Consider the following 21,809-nt stretch of genomic DNA (forward strand, 5'->3'; position numbering starts at 1 on the left):
ATACTTTTTGCCATATTTCCTTTATTTTCTCTACAGAGAAACTCTATTGGCACAACCAAAGGCAAGTTGAAGCTATCATGACCTGACCCCCCCTAAATACGTTAGCAAAAAATTTCCAGGAACAAGGACATTCTATATAACCTCAACACTATACTACACCTGAGAAATTTAACATGGATATATCAGCTTATCCCCCATAGTGTCTGCACACTTAGTGCTCACCTACCCTGAAACACTTTCAATCTAGAACTGCCCCACGTAAGACAGATATCCTGAAAGGACTTATGAACACAAAGAAACATATCAATATTACATTTTTATTACTTGTGAAACTAAGGACTAGGAGAAAATACTTTGTGATAGCAACAGTCCACTTCGACACCTCAGACCTGGGGCAATTTCAACCCCCATAGAACAGAATCCAGAACTTGGCAGCTAAGTGGAGAAGCAGAGGAAATCTATACCTCAAAACCAGTGACAGAGGCAGGGGCTTCACCCCACCAAAGAGGCCCAGAGGCTCCCAATCCAAGTACTGTTACTTAATTTATTCTCTTATTAATGTACTCGATGGGCTGAGTTATAGGGTTTCTCAAACAATAGAACTCAGAAACCACTGACAGGCTGAAAGCAAAGTGCACATTCTTAGAGGCAACATCTGAGAATAACAATTTACTCCTTAGCCAATACTTACGGACCAACAACTGTTTATCAGATACTACACCAACCGCTGGAAGATGGACACAGCTGTGTTAACAAGGGCTGTGTGCTATTGTAAATGGTTGCGAAGGAAATGTTCTGGTCACTGTGGTGGTGGTTACACAGGTGTATGCATTTGTCAAATCTACAGAACTGCCCACCTGAAAGGGTCAGACTTAGCCCACATCAATTTTACCTCAATAAAGTAGACATGGTCACCACCAGGGAGGGCGAGAGACAGGGATGTGACTCAGGGGTCTCTGAACTCGCTTCTAGCCTGAGTGGTGTTTCTTTCTGTTTGCTAGGCTAGCTGCTGTCACAGTGGTCAAACACTGGACATTCTCCTTCATCTCAGCGCGTTCCACTGTTACTCCCCCACCTGATGTGGGGTGTGTTACTCCCCCACCATCCTAGAAGAGGGTCTGGCACAGAACAGGTGCTCACTCAACGTGCTGAGTGATACAAAATTTGTATCACACTGGAAGACATCAGACTGTTACTGCTGAGGGGAGTGGGGAAGGGGCATGCAGGACCCCAGTAATGCCCAGTGCCAATCAGGGCTGGGGGGAGGGCGGGAGGCAAAACATGGTGACACCCATCTCTCGCATCCACACAAGCTGCACCTCCTGGGATGCTGAGCTTCTAAGAGGCCAGTGGACAGCTCAGCTCCCAGAACGCTGCGAGGCTTGCATTTGGCACGTTAGCTCCTGCTTCACCATGACAAAGCGAGTCTCAGATAACAGAACTGTGGGGCGGGCTTGTGACACTGCACTGAAAGCTCCCATGATGTGAATGGCCTTGCAGAAGTGTCCCAGGACGAGGAGTCCGGCCCGTCTGTGTCTTATTAACTTAGGGGACCAAGAGCTACTTAGGAGGTCCCTAGTAAAAGTGACTGATAAAGAAATGCAGGGACGGCCATATATATTTCAGCAAATTCCCCATCCAATGTGAGAAGAAAAATTTTTTTAAAGGTTTGGAATTTAAAGAACAACAACGACAAAAAGCCCCACAAGATATTTATTGAGTGCCTACTATGTGCCAGGCACTGTGCTAGATTCTAAAACATAAGATGGATAGCCACAACACTGTCAACACTCATCTGATGAGGAAGATAGATGAACACGTAACTCAACAGTTTAATTAAGATACTGAGGCAGTATGACAATTCCTCTAAAGATTAAAAATACAATTACCATATGATTCAGCAATTCTACTTCTGTGTATATACCCAAAAGAGCTAAAAGTAGGATCTCAAAGAGATGTCTGCATACCCATGCTCACAGCAGAATTATTCAAAATACCTAAAACATGGAAGCCACCCAACTATCCATCAATGGGTGAATGGATAAATAAAATGTCCATACAACAGAGTATTACTCAGCCTTAAAAAGGAAATTCTGATACATGCTACCACGAATGAACCTTGAGGGCATTAGGCTAAGAGAAATAACCTAGTCACAAAAGGACAAATATTGTATGATTCCACTTACATGAGGTTCCCAGACTCAATAGTCCACAGAAACCAGAATGGAGGATCACTGTTAAGGGAGTGCAGTTTCAGTGCTGCAAGATAAAGAGTTCTGGAGATGGATGGTAATGATAACTGCAATGTGAATGTACTTAATGCCACTGATCTGTACACTTAAAAATGTTAAATTTCATGTTGTGCATATTTTACCATAGTAAAAATACAAAGTTAACAATGATAATAAATATCAAAGCCTGATGATGACAGTCTATCAGGGCAGTTCACGATGTGAAGAATGAGTCTAGTGGTGAAGGAAGGTCTCTCAGAAAAAAACTCGATATGCTTAAATATAAAACAATTACCTGTTGATATTACAACTGAGGTACTGCTATGTTATTTCCCTAGTCCTACTGGTGAAACATGTCAGTAAACACACTCCCCTCACCCCGGTCAGAGGCTGGCAAAGTAAAGGGCCACACCTGTACATAGGAAGTAACGGACCACACACGGACAGTGCACACCCTCAGTCTCTGCTGCTCCCTGCCTGCTGCGGGCAAACACAGCTCAGATCCAGGAAAACTTATTTATAAACATGGCCAGCCCAGCCGTAGCTTGCTGACCCTTGCTCTAAATAATTACTTTAAAAGCAGTCATTCAGAATAGCTTCGAGGCCCCAGACCCTTAATTCTTCAAAGTTAAAAACAACTGCATGTTTATTGTCTGAGTGCATGCACTGGGCCCAGAGATAGGGAGTAACACATCCAGAGAGTGCTGAGCAAAGATTTTCACCTCGGAAACTAGATTCTGCTCCAACCTCACAAAGGTCAGGCTCACCTTATGGAGACCTTTGAACTCGTAGCGCCTGTCCCGAAAAGCCCGTACAGTGTCCACATAGAAGGAGTTCTCCCGCTGGCAGATGGTGGTGAGACGCTCTTCCACTTTGGTCATGTGGATTTTCTTGTATGCCTTCCGGCAGTAATCTGAAACACAATTGAGAATGGGGGGCACATGAGACTCCACATGGGGGACAGGCCTCCTGGACACAGCCAAAGAAAGCTAGGGAGTGGATGCCAACAAACATGGGTTTTTTGGGTTAACTCAAAGGAGCAGAAAACTCAGAAAGACAAGCTGCTAATGAATCACATCAACGGGCAGCCCTGTGTGAACAGACCAAACAAAGACTGCAGGAAGGAGGGTTTGGGAGCCGGAAACTCGCAGAAGGACAAATGACAAAAGGAAGCCTATAGGACGAACTAGTTCACAGTGGTCTCATCTACTTCAACAACTGGTTCGACTGACCTCAAGGTGTGACACACCAACATGGCCCAACTGCTCACCTGCCAGCCTCCGCTTCTCGTATTTAGCCTGCTCCTCACGGGACAGCTCATGAAAGGCCCGGGCTGGGCCCTCAGGGGTCAAGGGAGGGAACTTCTCTGACTCCAGTTGGTGCTGGATCCGATGATACTCACTGCGACTGGCTGGCACTATAAAGAGTGTTGGAAGAGAGGATGTGACAGAGACCCACCCACCCGCTTCCTGCTGAGCAGCCCCCAGGGCCGACACTCACTGAACTCGCCCCTCCACTGCCAGGCCATCTTCCTCTGGCAGTTCGCTCCAGGCTTGTTGAAGTCGCAGGCTGCACAGGTGGCCTCGTCTACCATGGCAGAGGGCTGTGAGGGGACAGGAAGAGAGTCATTAGGGTTTAGGCAGAAAGAGCTTGATTCTGGTATGAGAATGTGTCTCACCTGTAGGCGGTTCGTCAAGATGATGTTGGGGTACATGGCCCCCACGTCCAGGTGGTAGATGAGGGGACACTCAATTCGGTTAGGAACATCTTTCAGGGAGGTGAGCTTGGTCTTAATCTGATCACACACCTACAGAGAAAGTGGAAAGAAGTGAAGGCTGGTGACCAAGATGCAAACTGGAGACTGTACAGGGTAACAGGGAAAACACCAAGCGTCCCAAATGGATGACAGATAACAGGCACCACACACCAGACCCTGGAGGTACAGGACAGAGCACTGCAGCACAGGAAGCAGCAGTCTCCACCCCAAAGGAACTCTGGAGTTGGGAGAGAAATGTGTAATATGTGGCCTCATATGGCACAGCCCGTCTGCTAGCGAGTAGGGGGACCCGCTAGATTACCAACAGCCACACTTCCTGGGTGCCCCGAGTGCCCCCACAGTGCAGGCAAGTGACACACCATCAATGTCCCTGCAATTCCTCATCTAACGTATGAGAAGTTTCAAGTTAGTATGGACTCAAGAACGAGCCCTCTGAGACCAAACACCATGCTCTCAACTGTGATACTAGATGGTTTCCGGCATTACTTTATAAACCAATGAATCAGATTCTGTTTCCAGCCAAGGCTCTGAGCCTAAAAACCCTCCTGACACCAAACACATAGAAATCCTAAATGAAATATGAAAACTATCCCTGTAAATGCAGATGTGAGCTTCTAAGTTATCCCTAGAGAACAAATGTGATGAGGAGATTCAGCATCAGAGCAGTGAGTTGACTCTGGTGTCTGGCAGAGGCCGGGCCCTGTGTTGGGATCCCCAAGACCACCCCTAGGTTTGGTGACTCACAGGGGAAGACACAGAGCTCAATAGGCAAAGGGCAAAGGCGCTTGGGGGAAAGTTGGGAGGAGCCCAGGTTCAAGCTGGGATGAGCTCCATTCTTCTAGCAACAAGCTGTGATAACACATGAGAAGTGCTGTGAAAAGTACTATCCCCCAGGGAAGCTCATGGAGACCCAGTGCCCAGAGTTCTTACAGGGGGCTGATCACATAGGCAACTCTGCCTGCCTGGACCAAAACCCAGACTCCCGGAAGGAAAGCAGGTGCTTAGCACAAACCACACTGTTTGCACAAACAACCTGAGCACGTGTTAGTGAGACATTCTTATTAGAGGAAGGTGAGAAACCTCTTGAAGCCCGAGTTCCCAGACACTGGCCGAGGGCAGCCATGCAGCAGGCCTTTCTGAGGTTCACAGCCTCAGGCCTGTGCCGTGAGCTCTTTACCTCACATTTCTCATGCTGCCTCAAGGAGGGGCAAGCTACACACAACAAAAGGGAGACAAAATGCACAGCCCCAAATAAAGGCAGGACTGTCAAAAGCCACCTCCATAAAAGAATAAACTACAAGTCTGCTCACCATGTCCATTTTGGACTCTGGGCAAAGAAAACATCTTCCCTGAGCATTTATCATAACAGGCACTAACAGGTCTCCACTAGTTCTGGACTCTCCAGCCAAGGAACCAGGTAAGAAGGGGCATCGGGCCCATGTTACTTTTGGGGAACCCAGAAGAAACTGTCAAACTACTAACAGCCCTCCTCTGAAGAGGAGTTCAAATTCCAAAATTGCAGAGTGACTGGACTTCCCTAGATGTCCAGTGGTTAAGACTCTGCGCTTCCAATGCAGGGGGTGGTGCATGTTCGATCCCTGATTAGGGAACTAAACTTCCAGAGGCCACGTGGTACATCCAGCAAGGGAAAAAATGTCTCAAAATTGTAAAAGCATGGGGAAAAAAAACCCCACCATGACTGAGAGCAGACACGGTGGGAGGAGAACCCTAAGAACATCAGAGAATAAACCTCCTGGAATAAACATGGTAAAATAAGGCTAGTTAAAGATAAGTGAATAGATAAAATCTAAAACACAGGAAGAGAAACAACAAGGGCCTACTGTATAGCACAGAGAATTATATTCAGTCCTTGTAATAACCTATAATGTGAAAGAATCGGAAAAAGAATACATGTGTACACACACACACACGGGCTTCCCTGGTGGTTCTTGAATTCACCTGCCAATTCAGGAGACACAAGAAATACTTCCTGATCCCTGGGTCAGGAAGATCCCCTGGAGAAGGAAATGGCAACCCAACTCCAATATTCTCGCCTGGGAAATCTCATGGACAGAGGAGCCAGGCGGGCTACAAGTCCATGGGGTATGAAGAGTCAGACATGACTTAGTGACTAAACAACAGCAACAATAATACAGATACATGGAATTCCCTGGTGGCCCAGTGGTTAGGACTCTGTGCTTCACTGTAGGGGGTATGCACTCGATCCCGGGTTAGGGAACTAAGATCCTGCAAGCTATGTGGCACAGCCAAAAAAAAAGGGAAAAAAAAAAGAATATATGTGTGTGTGTGTGTGTGTGTGTCTTAAAAACCTGAATCACTTTGCTGTATACCTGAAACATTATAAATCAGTATACTTCAATAAAAAGTTTAAAAAAATAAAACACAGGAAGAGAAAGTCCACTATAAAGAAATAAAGCACATTTGAAAAACAACCAACAGAGAGCTTCTAGAAATAAAAATATTGTCCTAAAACACAAACACAGTCACTGAAACTAAAAGACTAAACAAGCTTCTGATAGTCATATACTTTTATTTTCTCTCCCTAATGTAACACCTAAATCAGAACATTAGATATGTACTTAAAATAAGTTCATTTTGTCCAAAACTTACACAACATCAAGAAATGCAACATTAAAACTTGAGAACTACTGTACTTAGGAGTTATTCTGAGAAAAGTTGGCTTTAAAAACAAAAACAAAAACAAAAAACACCTTTAGATCTGGGGTCAGCAAACTTCTATGAAGGACCAGAAAATAAATATTTCAGGTTTTGTGGCTACAGTCTACTTTTTCTTTTAAAATATTTTAAAAATATGAAAACCATTCTTAGCTTGCTGACTGTACAAAAACAGCCCTTCTGTGTTATAGCTTGCCAACCTCTGGACAAAGTACAAATTGGAAAACATCTAAATTACACAAAAATCAACCAGAAGAAGAAAGGAGTATCTATCAAGTAGAACAGGATACCAGAAACATAATACTTACTGTTTCTAACTGAATTTTAAGCAAATGAACCACTCAGAGAATAATTCCCCCATCCTTCTGTGCTAGGGCATGCTCTGAAATGCTGCTCGGAGAGGGAAGATGAGACAACAGTAGTGGGAAGGCTAGGATGACACCTGGACAGGCCAGACGCTGCTGTGTGTCCCCAGCTGACATCTCCCACCAGCTGTCACCACACCACTGCCGAGATGGTCACTCAGGAACACAAAGGTGAACCTGCCACCCTATCCCTAAAGACCCTAGGCCACCCTACAGAGAACAATTTCAGGGACTTTGGATGACCATCTGTCATCTAGAAAAAGTCCACGTCCAAATTCACTAAGGTGTCTTGGGTCCCTCCAATTAGCACACCTTCAGCCCATTCCTCACTCATTTCATCGGTTCATAGACTTGAAAGTAGTATCTTTGGGGAATTCCTTTGTGGTCCAGTGGTTACAACTCAGAGCTCTCACTGCCAGGGGCCGGGGTCCGATCTCTGGTTGGGGAACTAAGATCCCACAAGCCTCATGTCAAGGCCAAAAAAGCAGTATCTTTGTTTTGTTCAAGTTGCTCTTTAACTCCTATTTGTCATTCAGCCTACATTCTCTTCTTCCCAAGTTGGTTCATGGAAAGTTCCCAAAGCATATGATAGCTGTAGCTGACAAGAGCTGCACAGAACTCTGTACTATGCAGAGCACGTGCACACGTTCTTGCTTGAACTTTGCCTGGTGAATATGTTACGCTTCTTGAAATCAATCCTAGAACTGTTAAGAACTGCAAACCACTCGAGTAGCGAATATGCCGAAGCAGGGCCTCTGATAAGAGACCCAAGATGCGTCACATCCAAGGGAACAGGACCAGCAAAGCAGGCGGTGCCTGGTGCCTCTGGTCATGTAACACACTTTGCAAATGGCGCTTTCTAACTACTATGTGAAGGACTTTGTAGTTACGATATTTTACCCTGTAATTTGTAGGAATTCCTATCATCATTTTTAAAGTCTATAGACAGAAAAAAAGTAAAAACCTCCAATGGCTCCTTGCCGCCTACAAGACGCAGTTGTATCTACCCTTCACCTACCTCCCTCTCCCACATCGGCCTACCACTTTGTTCTGAAAGCCATCGCCTCCTCTGTGAAAGTCTCCTGTTCACAAAGTTGAGTCCCTCACTGTGAACACTACGCTGTCCTGTCCTGACTACACGAGACCAGGCCCCATGTCCTGTCTCGGCAACCAAGTACTATCACACAGTAGGTGCACAATGAATAGGCCACCGAAAGAAGCCACTCTGCAAGGCAGGGCATGTAAACAGACTGTTCTCCCCACATCACTTCTCCGAGCCTGTGCATCACCTCTTGGAAGTTGATGACTTGCTCCATGGGCACCTTCTCCTCTTCCTCGATGGCGTGACGCATGGTTTTCTCCACCCGCTGCAGCAGGAAGTCAAAGGCAGCAGGATTCTAACACAAACAATCAAGAGAGGATGTGAGTAAGACAGGAAAATGGCCCCACACCACATAACCTATACCTCAGGTGGGACTCTATCAACAGAACACTCCAGAAGGAGCGGCACCCTAAAGGGCAGGCCAGACAAAGGACAGCTGGTGAGGAGTCCACAGGTGAGAAGGGGGCGAGGACTTTATTTCAGCCCTTGTGGCTGGGTCCCTCCTGGGTCCTCCCATAGCACTGGCGGGACGAGGCCCAGCCTCAGGAGGGGCGCACCATCCGGAACCGGCAGGGGATGTCGCTGCGGAACACGCCCGACTCCAGGGCTTCCACGTGGCCACCCACGTAGGTCTCAGCATCCAGCACGTGGCCGTCATCTGTCAGCTTGTTGAACTCCTGCTCCTGCTTGTTGGGGAAGACGATGTTGGCATGGAAGGCCTGCACCATCAGCAAGGCCTCGCACAGCGTCCCAGAGCCTTTCCGCAGAACCTATCAGGAAACACCAGGCTGTGAGCCAAACATGGAAATCCAACAGCTACACCCACACCAGCTGCCTGGGAGCACCCTGTCAGGCAGTGGGCCAGGAGAGGCACTGACCTCATCGGGCTCCATGGGGATGATGGTACACAGGGCGAATATAAACGGGTGGACATACTTCATATACAGGTAGTATGTGGCCACTGCATCCGAGACCGAGTAGGTGGCCAGAGTCTAAAGAGAGGACATCAGAAAGTAAGGTCAGTGAGGGATCCAGTGGCCGCCACCCCCCTGCAGAAGGTGACTCAGTGAGGCAGCACACGTGCCTGGGGCTGCTCAGTGGCCATCCGGCACATGTCTTCAGGGTCCAGTTCCACGGGGTCGTAGCCCAGCTTGGCTTTGGCCGCCGCCTTGAGGTTGTGGCTGCCCACTGGCAGGTAACTGTCCCTCTTCACCCACCTGGAAAGGAGAAGGAAAGCAAAAGCCAGAGATAATTCTGAGACAAACCCTAGGAACCTACAAGACATGGCAAAGCTGGACACTCTACAGGAAGATGCAGGGTCCTGACAGGTACCCTAAAAGATCACCAAGACCTCACATGGTGTAGGCCCCTTGTGAAAAGCTTTCACCTGGACCCAGTCAACTTCACAGACAAACCCACAGACACAAGGAGACGACACAGCCGGTCCTTCTAGTCCTTGCGAGGCCTTCCTCTCACCCTCACAGAGAAATACAAAGGGGACCAGGCAGGAACCTGCCGTCTGAACTTCTAGATTCCTCCACAGCTTATCTGCTACAGGTGCTGCCAGGCTCTGTCCTGCTCTCCCTGCCCCTCACACCCTGCTGCCAAACTCCCGTCCTCCTCTAACACGATCCCTTCTGTGTAAAAACACTCAAGACCCCCTCGTGCCCATCTCCACCTCTTCCTTTCTCACAAACTCAGCCCCAAGACAGACACCACTATATCTCGAGGACTCACAACTTCCTACTGGCAGCATCCAATCTCACCTTCTGTGGCCTCTGCTCTGTGGGTCATCCTCCCCCTCAGAAACGCCCCGCTGAAGGATCTCCAGCATTGCTGCCTCCACTGAAGAACCCCACCTCTCTTTTACCTCTCTTACTTTGAAAAAAAAAATTTATTTATTTGACTGTGCAGAGTCTTAGCTGCAGCCATGAGGGAGCTTCAATCTTCGTTGTAGTATGTGGGACCTTTTTTAAAAAATTCATTTTTCTGGCTGCATTGGGTCTTTGGTGCTGCGCGTGAACTCTTTCTAGTTGTGGCGAGCAAGGGTTACTCTTCATTGCAGTGGCTTCTCTTGCTATGGAGCATGGTCTCCAAGTCTGCGGGCTCAGGAGTTGTGGAGCATGGGCTTACTTGCCCCTTGGCATGTAGAATCTTCCCAGGGCAGGGATCAAACCCATGTGGCTTGCATGGCAGGCAGATTCTTAGCCACTGAACCACCAGGAAAGTCCCTATTTCTCTTCTTGAGAATCCATCAACTATCACGTTTTTTGGTCTTACCACCGAGCCCTGCAGTCTCCAGGTCCTCCATGTGGATGGGGCGCCCAGGTCTGCTTTTATTCTGAACCTGAACTCTGCCCTATTTCCCCAGGAGCCCAGCCCAAGCCCTGAGAACCAGAGTTTCCTAATGCCTCTTGCACCTGTCCCCAAATCTACAGATCCCCAAGTCCTCGACTCTCAGATATCTCAAGACTAGCCTTCTCTTCACTCCTGTTCATGTTGCAATCTGCCTGCCCCTTCAATCCACGCACCATAACACCAGGGGTAAGGAGAAAATTCATCAAGCTTTAAATGTGTCAGTGGCGCCCCATGCCACCAAAATAAAACCAATCTCCTCACTGGGCACAGGAAGCCTACAAGACCTTTCTCTCCAGCCTTCCTTCTCAGCTCTCTGGGCCACCTTGCACACTTGTCCTGAGTCTGGACACCCTAGCCTATCTGGACACCGTACTTGTCCTTCAAGACAGCCTGGCTGCCACATCCCAATCTAATTCAGGGAAGCCAAGGCCCCTCTGTGACCTCCCACAGCACCAGACCTCACTCTACCAGGTCTTTCTTTCTGGTCTGGTTTCTATACCCTGGGCACCAGCCAGCAGCCACTGTCCTCTCAGGGGACAGGAGCTACTTCTCGACAGCTTCTGTAAGAAGGTGTGGGAAGGACCAGTGTGTATAAGGGAGTCTCACTTACAGAAAGCCCTCATGAGACACTGCGATGAGCCACCACGTGAGCTGCAGGGCCTACCTGAGACAGTCCATGTGGATACACTGGGATGATTTGTACTCCCCCTGGCTGTCTTTCTGGAACCCTATCTCCTGGTACATGCTCAGTCCATGGACCGCTGCTCTGGCCTCCACAAACGGCCTAAGGACAAGAGGACAGACAAGCACATGGGACAGTGAATCTCTAATTTCCACAGAGGCCAGGAAGACTGCCCCAGGGGACACCTCACACCATCTCCTCTTAAACAGGGTGAGCAGCTCACCCACGCTACCAAGTGGTGCTTCCCCATCGCTCCCTCCCCTTTTCTGACTCACCAGTCAAAAAAGTCCCCATTATAGGTGACCATGACGGTGGGTTTGGCCTCCTGGATGTGTTCAAACCATCTTTGGATTAGATGAACCTGAATTTAACAAATTTTGGCAGTCAAGGGGTTACTTTACTCTTCCTCAAGTGATTTTAACACCTCTCCAAAGCTGAGGAGTAACACTTCACATGACCCCTTTATTTCCACCCTAACCTTATGTGAATGAGGACCAACCACTGGGGATTGAACCCAGCTGCTATTATGATTAAACGAATGCTGAGGTCTGAGAGGGTCACCATGCCTGCCTCCTCTTCCTATTCCCAAACATCAGGCACTTTCCCAAGTGGCATCTCTACCTCATCAGGCTCATTGAAGACACAGAAGGGTCCTTCATACTCTGGCTTGGGAGTGAACTCGAAATCTTCTATATCTTCTGAGACAATCTCCCTGTTGGTGATGAGGTAGCCCTGGGAAGTTCATTAGCAGTCAGTGCGAGTTACAGAAACAAAGACTAAGACACACCTCCCACATGCAGCCTGGAGACTCTTGCTACAAAACCTTTGCAGCAACTTGAAACACCATGGCTTTCCCAAAAAAGACAGGCTACTTAATCCTAAGGTTTGCCTGGAAGGCAGAGAGTGGCTAGATGCCAGAATAGCTTGCTTGTTCACTTGTTGGGCTCCATTCACTCATTAGTCACCAAACAAATACGAACCACGGGTGGACACTGTTCAGGTTTGGAGACCAGACTTGGTCCCGGTTCACAGAGAGCTCACATTCCAGAAGGCACCCACTCACCTGACCATCAATCATATAGGAAATCATCATAATCTGGTCGGTCTCAGCATCTGGAAACTTGAGGGGCAGTTTGGTTGTCTCAATGTCAAATGCTAAAACCACAGGGTCCTGAAGGGACAAAATGTAGCATTAAGTTGGCCAAGAACCAAGCTGAGCTCTGGAGACCCTGGTGGTTCTCTTGACACCCATGACACCTCCACCCCTACTGCCAGTTACTAAAAGCAAGAGTTGAGCTGCTGTGGGGAAAGGTCCAGGAAAAAACGGGACAGGCATCTTGGGGTGGACTGATCTACCATGATGATATGAAAACTGGAACATACAAGATAAGGCTGGAGCCACTGTTCACAGGAAAAGTCTAGAATTACAGAACACTTGAGTCTCAAGACACTTTAAAATGAATCACCTCATTTTGACCTTTATGACAACTTTGACAGGAGACTGTGATACAGAACTGACAATCTCATCTTAGATGTGAGAAAACAGAGTATAAACTATCCCAAGATCACAAAGCTGTTCCTGAACCAGTTTTGAATCCATTTTTCAACATAACACTTGGCTCTTAACCATCAAAAATGGAAGTCAGAGCTTTACCTCAAATGTTCAGATCCAGCCTAGCTCAAATACTGACAGCACACGATGATATATATGTGCAAGGTCAGAAACTGATTAAAAATACCAATTATTTCAAAATTCTTTTAAGAAAGTATTTGAGGAAAAAGAAGCAAACCAATCTCGAAATCAAATTCATCTTTCATCTTTCTCACCAGAAACAACTGAAAAGTTTAGGATGGAGGAAATGCAAGCAGTACTTACTGGTCGTTCAACGAGGTCATCGCGGCGGGCAATTTCCACTGGAAAGGCACTTCCTCGGTACCGGACATTGTACCAGTGAGCCTGAAGGACATGTGGTGCATTAACCAAAGATTTCTACACCTGTCCAGGGAAGTCTACTCTATGGATCTATCCTTTAATATCACCTCCTGGCTGTCAGTAACTACCCCCATGCAACAGACCACTTACCACGTGGATCTTCAGGTCGATGGAGAGACGGATGTGGTAAGGTACATCGTACTCTCGCATGTCCACAATGTTGTCCATCTGGTCGGCAGTCTTCTTAGAGGTTTCCTCTTCATCAATAATTACACTGCTTCCTTGCAGAACACTGCAAAATAAAGAGACCAACTTTTTCAACTATACTCTGCTAGGGATTGAAGTGGGGAAAGGCCAGAGGAGTTCACATAATGTAAACACAAAGGTTTATAAGGTGGCTGAGATGATCAGGACAGGCCCTTCTTAAGGAATGACCTTGGATGACCCCCATCTGACCAAGCTGCAGGCCACAGACACAAGGAAGTTCAGTACACTTAGGACATGCATTTTATTGGATGTAAGTTCCACCCCAATGAAAAGAGCCAAGAATAAAGGAGACTATTACTCGTAAGGTATGTCTACAGATGTGACCCACCTTCACTGAGGTTATTCTTCATCAAGAAAACAAAGACGACAGGAATAGGCCCACCCAGCATGAGCGTCATAAGGTAACATGCTCACAAGCTCTTAGCATGGTGAAGTGACTGGTAAACAGTAACTATTTCTGTGTCATAATTATTCTTATCATATCTGAGTGGGAATCACTGTCACTAGAATATTCACTCCAATATTAGTCCACTAAGCTTCCAAATACTGAATGGACTATTAAAGGGAAGAAAAAGGCAATGAGTTTTAGAGAGGGCTCAGGCCTCTGGGGACTCAGTCCCTGGATACAACTTGCAGTATTCTGAAAAGTCATTAATGAGCCACTGGGCAGGGGGTGCTGGTGCAGAAACATCCAGGGTCCCAAACTGATCTACTTTTGCCAGAGGATACAATTAGCTCTTTTCCGAAATCATCATAAATTTCTGCATGTCTTTTTTTAGTTGATTTACAATGTTGTATTAATTTCTGCTACACAGCAAAATGATTCAGTTATATACATAAACACATTCTTTTAAAAATAGTTTTCCATTATCATTTATCACAGGATGTTGAATACACTTTCCTGTGTTATACAGTAGGACCTTGTTGTTTATCCATCCTATATATAATAGCTAGCATCTGCTACCCCAAACTCCCAATCCACTCCTACCCCGTGGAAACCACATGTCTGTTTTCTATGTCTACGAGGTTATTTTTGTTTCATAGATAAGTTCATTTGTCAAATTTTAGATTCCACATATTAAGTGTTATCACATGATATTTGTCTTTCTCTTTCTGATTTACTTCACTTAGTATGATAATCTCCAAGTCTACCCATGTTGCTGCAAATGGCATTATTCCATTCTTTTTTATGGCTGAGTAGTATTCCACTGTATATATGAACCACAGCTTTATCCACTCATCTGTTCATGGACATTTAGATTGTTTCCGTGTCTCAGTTACTGTGAGCAGTGCTGCTATGAACACAGGGGTGAATGTGTCTTTTTGAATTATAGTTTTACCTGGATATATGCCCAGGTGTAGGACTGCTGGGTCATATGGCAACTCTATTGCTAGTTTTTGGAGGAACCTCCATGCTGTTCTCCAAAGTGGTTGGATCAATTTACATTCCTGCCAATAACTTAAGAGCGCTGCCTTTTCTCACACCTTCTCTAGTGTTTGTCATTTGCAGACTTTTTAACGACGATCAGCATGAGGTGGTACCGCATTATAGTTCCAATTTGCATTTCTCTAACATTTAGAGATGTTATGCATCTCTTCATGTGCCTGTTGGCCATCTGGTATGTTGAAGTCATCATAACTTTTAATTAGCCAAGATTTCTTCTTACTCTGTTACCCTGTTTCTTATTACTGTTGATGTTTAAATGTTTAATGAACAGTGTTTGTTGTCCTTTAAGTTTCTCTGTATAATAACCAGGGTTCTCTGGAGAGGATGTGCTACATAAATCTAGATATTTAATAAAATTTGCAGACATCTTAACGATTTCTAAAAACCATGAAAACAGACTCTGTTATGGTGGTGGGATCAGAAATATAAAATGTCTTTATTGTTACAGAAACTCAGTTTGAAGCCAAATCTATCCCCATGTAAGAAAGGAGGGACAGCTGAACTACAACCTGGGAATCCACCATTAATTTAACACAAAGGGAACATATAAGAAAGTCTAACTAATTGCTCTTAAGTGTTTCGCATTGAACAAAGCCAATCATTAAGGTAAATTCATTGCTGAGTTTTCCCATGTCCTGTTCATCTTGTAAACTTAGGATAAATGGGAAACAGTCCTATGAACCAACTGGCTGCTTTGCTTATGTGAACGAAGCTTACCTGGAGAGCATAGTTGTGTAGGCGTCACTGGCATGACCCTGATCCCGGTTTTTCTTCACAGCTGGGGAGATCTCCTTCCTCACTTTGACGAGGTCCTCCACGGTGTTGAAGGACAGCTTAATATAATTTCGTTTCAAACCAACCAAGTGATTTGGCTATGGAGTGAAGAGATGGTGTTCATGAGTTCAAGCGAAAAAAATACTACGTTGGAGAGAGAAAATAAGGGGAGAATGAGTCAAAGGTACATAAATGAGGTGAAGAGTTGGCAACTCCAAAGCAACTTGTTCAACTCTGCACGTGGCACCAACAATGCCACTAGAGTTTTTGAGGAGGAGGTAGGGACAGTCATGAAAGTCCATTATCTTCACTGCCCCACAGGTACCAAACATGTCCTCCTCCATCTCACCCCATGGGCAGAGCAGACCCAGCCTAATTTACCCAGAAGGGCTGGGTGATACTCACCAAGTCCAGATCCTCCTTAGGGACAGTCTCTACTTTGGCAATTTTACCCTGAAACTTCTTAGAAAGAAAAGATGAAACTTCTCGCTCACAACCCTAAATCAGGAACAGAATGAAAAGACATCCCATTAGAAAAATCTATTTCCTTCCTTGCCTGTTTCTCTAGAAGCCTCTTTATTTCCAGTTTTGACTCTCCCACAAGATGAGGCTAAGGTCATTTGACCTAATGCCATAAACCACAGACCTACCTTTCTGGTTGCAATGTAGAAATATGGCTTGTAGGGCAAGGCCACCTGCAAGAATCACAGCCCATTTGGGGTGATGACAAAGAAAAAAATGAGAAAAATGAAGATAGGCTGTTTTTATTACACTTGTGAGCAGCCTAGATTCAATGCGTCATTGACCTGGATATATCTTAAGAGAGATGATACAACAGAAAATTAGACTTGCACATATCACAAGGGCAAGAGTCTAAGAGACACAATACTGCTCATCTTTCAGTCTTCCTGAGCTAGCTTCTCTTAGGATATCTTAAGTGGAGACTAGTGTGGCTTCATGGGGCCCATGTTCCTGAAGAGCTTCAGGCAGCTGCCTGCTACAAGTCTCCCATAACCCCTCTCTCCTCACAGCTGCAGAGCTAAAAGGACACACGTCATTTTGGGCCCAGTTATGCCTTATCACTGAGTGGTTTTTAGCTTCTTGGGGTTCAAGGGCCTTACCTTAAATCTGCTCCCATCGTCTTGAATAAAGTAGTAATCCACAGCACTAACTAAGCGTTTATCTTCATCTAAAATCTCAGTCTGCAAGAGAGTCGGTCAACAAGAGCACAAGGTTTTCCTCTACAAAGTAAAAGAGCCTTTTCTTCCTTCTCTGGGAAACTGAGTACTTTAAAAACAAAATCTTTCTCCACCTTTGCATAAACTCTACCAGACCCATTCACAAGAATCATGTCATAACAGCATCCAGATGGGAATCTCTCTGTCTCCTCCTCATCTTTGAAAGCTTTATTCTTATGGGTAACAGGGATGCCCCTCATCTTTGTTATTCCAGTGACCTCTTAATGACCCGGACAAGTTAAAGAGGAAAGCAGGAGACCTGCAAACAATCCCATCTCTACCTGGATGGTCCACAACATGTTCCCTCCAGGTGTCACCTACTCTTCAGATAAGGGCTGTGCTGCCCTCCTGAATGGGAGGAGGAAGATGGAGGAAAAGCACAGGAGCTTACAGGGTGCATGTTGATGAGCCAGCCTGTCTTCTCACCCGGCTCCTTGAGTCTTTCAAAACCAAACCGCAGATCCATCTTATCTGTCCACTGACTGCGCTCCAGACGCTTGAGTGCGGAGACAGAGGAAGAGGGGCCATCATCCCTGAGTGAAAGGAGGGAAATCCAGTCTCCACTGATCATGACACTCTACACCCGCAACCCTCAGCCCACCCAGTGTAAGCATTTCAGATGTGACATGGTAGGAGCATCCCTGAAAAATGCTCATTAAGAAAACAGGACTCATAGGAAAAATATGACTGGGATGTCATATTGTTTGACATCATACTGACGTCAAAACTTGTTTAACTATGTAACTAGAACACTAATAAAAACAATCTTGGCTGGACATGCTGCCTCATGGGGTAGTTAAAAAAAATGCATAAAGTCCAGTATTGCAATCCTGAGCAGTTATCCCAGACAAAAGAAAACTCATGCTCACACAAAAAACTTGCATGTGCACATTCACTGCAACTTTTTCATTATAGACAAGAAGTGGAAACAACCCAGATACCCTTCAACAGGTGAATAATTAACCTGTGTTATATCCTTCCCATGGAATACAATTCATCAATAACAAACTTATTGATACATGCAATAACCTAGAGTGGTTTCAAAGGAATTATTAGGCTGAGTGAAAAAACCAACTCCCCCAAATTACATACTTTATTCCACTTATATAGCATTCTTTAGAGATGGAGAACAGATTAGCCATTAATGGAGGAAGGGAGATGGCTGTGGCTATAAAAAGGTAGCATAAGGGACCCTTGGGTCAGAACTGTTCTGTGACTTGACTGTGGTGGGGGTCACGAACACAGAAAGTGCACAGAACTAAATCTACACACACGTAAACGAGTGTTCATGCATTGTTGTATCATGTCAATTTCCTGGTTGTGACATTGCACTCATGTCAGCTGTTACCACTGGGGGAAACTAGGTTAAGGGTTAGTCTGTGTAATTTTTTTTTTTCTTTAATTTTTTTCCCATTTATTTTTATTAGTTGGAGGCTAATTACTTTACAATATTGTAGTGGTTTTTGCCATACATTGACATGAATCAGCCATGAATTTACATGTGTTCCCCTCCCATCTCCCTCTCCATCCCATCCCTCTGGGTCTTCCTTCTGGGTAATTTCTTACAACTGCTAAGAACCTACAATTATCTCAAAAAGTTTTCTCTATTTTTAAAATGATGGTACTCAAATTTATTATTAGTTTGTTTCTTGCAAAAAATGCAATTAACCATATTCGACCACACAGGATTTTCAGAGCTTGGGTTTGATCCATGGTCCAGGAAGACCCCACATGCCGTGGAGCACCACAACCATCGAGCCTGTGCTCCAGAGCCCGGGAGCCCATGTGCTGCAACTACTAAAGCCGGGGCACCTAGAGCCCATGTTCCGCAACGAGAGAAGCCACGGCAACGAGAAAGCCTGCTCACTGTAACTAGACAGTAGCCATGGCTCGCTGGTTCTCTGCAAGTAGAGGGAAGATCCCGCAGCAATGAAGACCCAGCACAGCCAATAAATAAATAAATAACTTTTTAAAAAATAAAGAATGACCAAGTTGGAGACTACTTCTACCAAAAACCAACAGTGATGATTAAATCACATGATACATATGATGTGCAGACAGAATTTTTTGTAGAGTGGGTGCTTGATAAATAGCATTTGTGACATTTATTGAAGACCAACAGAAACAGAGAGAAATACTTTTTGTTGTCTTCAAATAAAAATTCTGTAACGTCAGAGTTATTTGAGATAACTTGAATGAACTAATTCATTTGTGTTTTCAAGTCAGGTAACTTGCGTTGGAAAAATACTGAACACTTTTCAAGGCACATGTAAATGAACACAGCACTCATTCAACCACCAGGCGGCTGCAACACATCTGGGGAAGTGTATCTCATGCTAGGAAAGTGAAACAAGGATGGCTGCAGTGTGCTGGGCTGCGCAGTTCAGTGTCTGAGTGCACAGAGAAAGCAGTGTTCCATGCTAAGCCATTTTCTCTTTTAGCTGGCTTATAACACTGAAAGGTAGCTTTAATTTCTATACAGCAAAGTCAATAACCATGTTTCTACAGAGTTGTTTGTTTAAATGCATAACACGAGAGGCAAGGTCCTGGTTTATGACTATTGAGTATAGGAGAAAAGTGTAGCCCGCCACCTGAGATTGGAGGGAGGCACTGGTACAGGCACTCAGATAAAATTTTCTTCAAACAGAGCCAACAGGGCACACATCTGTGCCACACTCCAGCCAAGGGCTCTTTCCTTCTCTACTGAAGATTGTTGAATTCTACTCGATTCTGATCCCCTTGCCTAGGGAAAACTGCAAATGAACCAATACAATCTCCATATTTTACTGATATTCTCCTGTTTGCCAAACTACACGTGAGCAAACTAGGGTTACAGAAATACCTTTCGTGGTGGAATAAACTGTACCTTAAAAGTATGATATACCTTCTGGGACACCTGAGTCAAGATGTTGGAAGAACCACATGTGGATAAAAATGGGGATATAACATTGTTCAGTGTGAGAGGAACTATCTCAACTGACAAGGGAAATCACTTCCCAGCTCAGTTACATCTGCCTCAACCCTCCCAAGCCTTCCTCAGCTTAGGGTTAAATAACTGTTCATATAGATTTTATCATAAACCTTAAATTAAGTACTTGACAAAGACTTTCCATCAACAGAACTATCCAAACCTATTTTGATTCCAGAGATTAAAATAATCCCCCCAAAATAAAATAAAATCAAATTGTTCACAATCTTTTAATTTCACAGGTGTGATCCCATCTAGATAGAATACGATAATTATGGCTTATTCATCTTCAAAACAGAATAATTACCATATTAGCATTCCAACTTAAAAAGCAAATGCTATTAATAGTTTCTTCTTTAAACTGCAGTTCTGAGATTCTGGCTCCTGTATATTTTGGGCTGAAGGCCTCTTTATTAGTTAAGCCAACTATATTCTCCACTCCTCAAAAATGTACAGCTAAGAATCCATACTCCATGACTTTTTGTCTTAATGTAAATAAATGAGCTACTTTATTATAAATCAATAAGCAGAGAAAAAATATGTATGTGTCTAGAATGGTGCAGTCTAAGAAAGGAAACAGTCTAAGAAAGCTAAATATACAAAACAGAGACTAGTTAGAGAAAAAACAAAAGATCTGAACCAAGCCTGTGTAGAATTCATGTCTTTAATTACTGTAACATGATTCATTAGTTATTAATTTATAAACATAAGTGATCAGAGAATTTTGCTTAAGAAAAACTCTTTTGCCTGAAGATATTCTTTGGGTCACCTACACGTGAAGAACAGAATGACCTATTTCAAGATAAGGACCCTTATTTTTCACAAAAAATTATAGCCACCTGCTGTAGAGAGAATAATTGACAGCCCCCACACCAAAGATGTCTGTGTCCTAATCCAAGGAACCTGTTATCTTACATGACCAAAGGGAGTTTGCAGGTGCGATGACTTTAAGTATTTTGAGATGGGGATTATCTGGGTGGACCCACTGTAATCATAAGGTTCTTTATAAAAGCCAGAAATTAGAGACAGAGAGGAGAGTGAGGCTGGAAATGTGACAGTGTTGTTTTTGAAAAGAGAGGAAGAAGCCTCTACAAGCTACAAAGGGCAAGAAAAGAGATTCTCCCCTAAAGCTTTCAGAACGAACAAACCCCTGTCACATCTTAATTTTTAGGACTTCTGACCTTAGAACTAAGTCAGAAGCTGCTCTCCTTACTCCGCAGCCTTGCCGACACCGCGGTCAGGGCCGCCCCGACCGCGGGAGGCAGTAGGGCTGGACCCGAGAGGCCGGAGCCTTGCGGCCCCCCGCCCTCACTCCAGTACAAGACGCGCCGACCGCGGGCCTGAGGCGCCGACCGAAGGTTAGGCTGCAAGGCCTCCGCGCGCTCCTAGCATAACCGGACACCCTCAGCTACTTACTACCCTGAGAACTCGTGGGCAGCGCATCATCAGCAGGAGCCAGGCTGTGGCGCGTTCCCCCTCCCCACCCTCGTCCTAGAGCCGCCCCTTCCCCGTGGCGCTGCCACCGGGCCGCAGGCGGAGGACCTCGGACACCGCGCCAACAAGGAGACGGCGGGGAGAGGGGGCAGCTTTGGAGAGCTGCCGGACTCTTAACCGCGAGGCCACGTCGGGCGGCCGAATGGCGCGCCCCAGGCGCTCTCGCCGCTGCCCACGGATGACGCGCGCGCGCGCTAAGCAGGGGGTGCTCCTGCGCCGTCAGGCCGAAAGGAATGTCCTCGGCGCCCGCCTGCCACCTGTCTCACCGGCTGGGCTCCCCGTCCGCGCCCGGCTCCGCGCGCAGTCGCCCGGTATTCCTCAGACCCATAACGCTGCAGCCACCACCACCACTTCCCCGTAGAAATTTGGCGCGCTCATAATAACTCTCGCGAGAGGCCGGAAGCGCCCCACCGCCCAATCAGGAGGCTCGTCGCACCCCGCCCCACAAAGCTCCAATCGCCGCCGGCGCCCGAGGG

The 21,809-nt window shown here is 45.7% G+C and overlaps 1 protein-coding gene across 2 annotated transcripts in view; it reads right to left on the minus strand.

Moving 5' to 3' along the window:
- POLE (DNA polymerase epsilon, catalytic subunit) overlaps nt 1-21,711 on the minus strand; it is a 56,035-nt gene extending 34,324 nt beyond the window's left edge. For both annotated transcript variants that reach the window (XM_043902196.1, XM_043902194.1), the window contains exons 1-20: nt 21,600-21,711; nt 17,263-17,404; nt 16,755-16,835; nt 16,284-16,328; nt 16,039-16,131; nt 15,577-15,731; nt 13,296-13,437; nt 13,089-13,169; nt 12,276-12,383; nt 11,834-11,944; nt 11,488-11,573; nt 11,195-11,314; nt 9,257-9,389; nt 9,051-9,164; nt 8,730-8,942; nt 8,360-8,467; nt 3,910-4,038; nt 3,732-3,834; nt 3,502-3,648; nt 2,999-3,144 (exon numbers count right to left, since the gene is read on the minus strand). In XM_043902196.1, the coding sequence (XP_043758131.1) occupies nt 2,999-3,144; nt 3,502-3,648; nt 3,732-3,834; nt 3,910-4,038; nt 8,360-8,467; nt 8,730-8,942; nt 9,051-9,164; nt 9,257-9,389; nt 11,195-11,314; nt 11,488-11,573; nt 11,834-11,944; nt 12,276-12,383; nt 13,089-13,169; nt 13,296-13,437; nt 15,577-15,731; nt 16,039-16,131; nt 16,284-16,328; nt 16,755-16,835; nt 17,263-17,404; nt 21,600-21,661 (2,319 nt within the window). In that variant the 5' untranslated portion in view covers nt 21,662-21,711. The remainder of the gene's footprint in view (nt 1-2,998; nt 3,145-3,501; nt 3,649-3,731; nt 3,835-3,909; nt 4,039-8,359; nt 8,468-8,729; nt 8,943-9,050; nt 9,165-9,256; nt 9,390-11,194; nt 11,315-11,487; nt 11,574-11,833; nt 11,945-12,275; nt 12,384-13,088; nt 13,170-13,295; nt 13,438-15,576; nt 15,732-16,038; nt 16,132-16,283; nt 16,329-16,754; nt 16,836-17,262; nt 17,405-21,599) is intronic.
- Nucleotides 21,712-21,809: the final 98 nt, after the last annotated feature.

Source organism: Cervus elaphus, chromosome 5, assembly GCF_910594005.1.
Source record: "Cervus elaphus chromosome 5, mCerEla1.1, whole genome shotgun sequence".
Classification (NCBI taxonomy): Eukaryota; Metazoa; Chordata; class Mammalia; order Artiodactyla; family Cervidae; genus Cervus; species Cervus elaphus.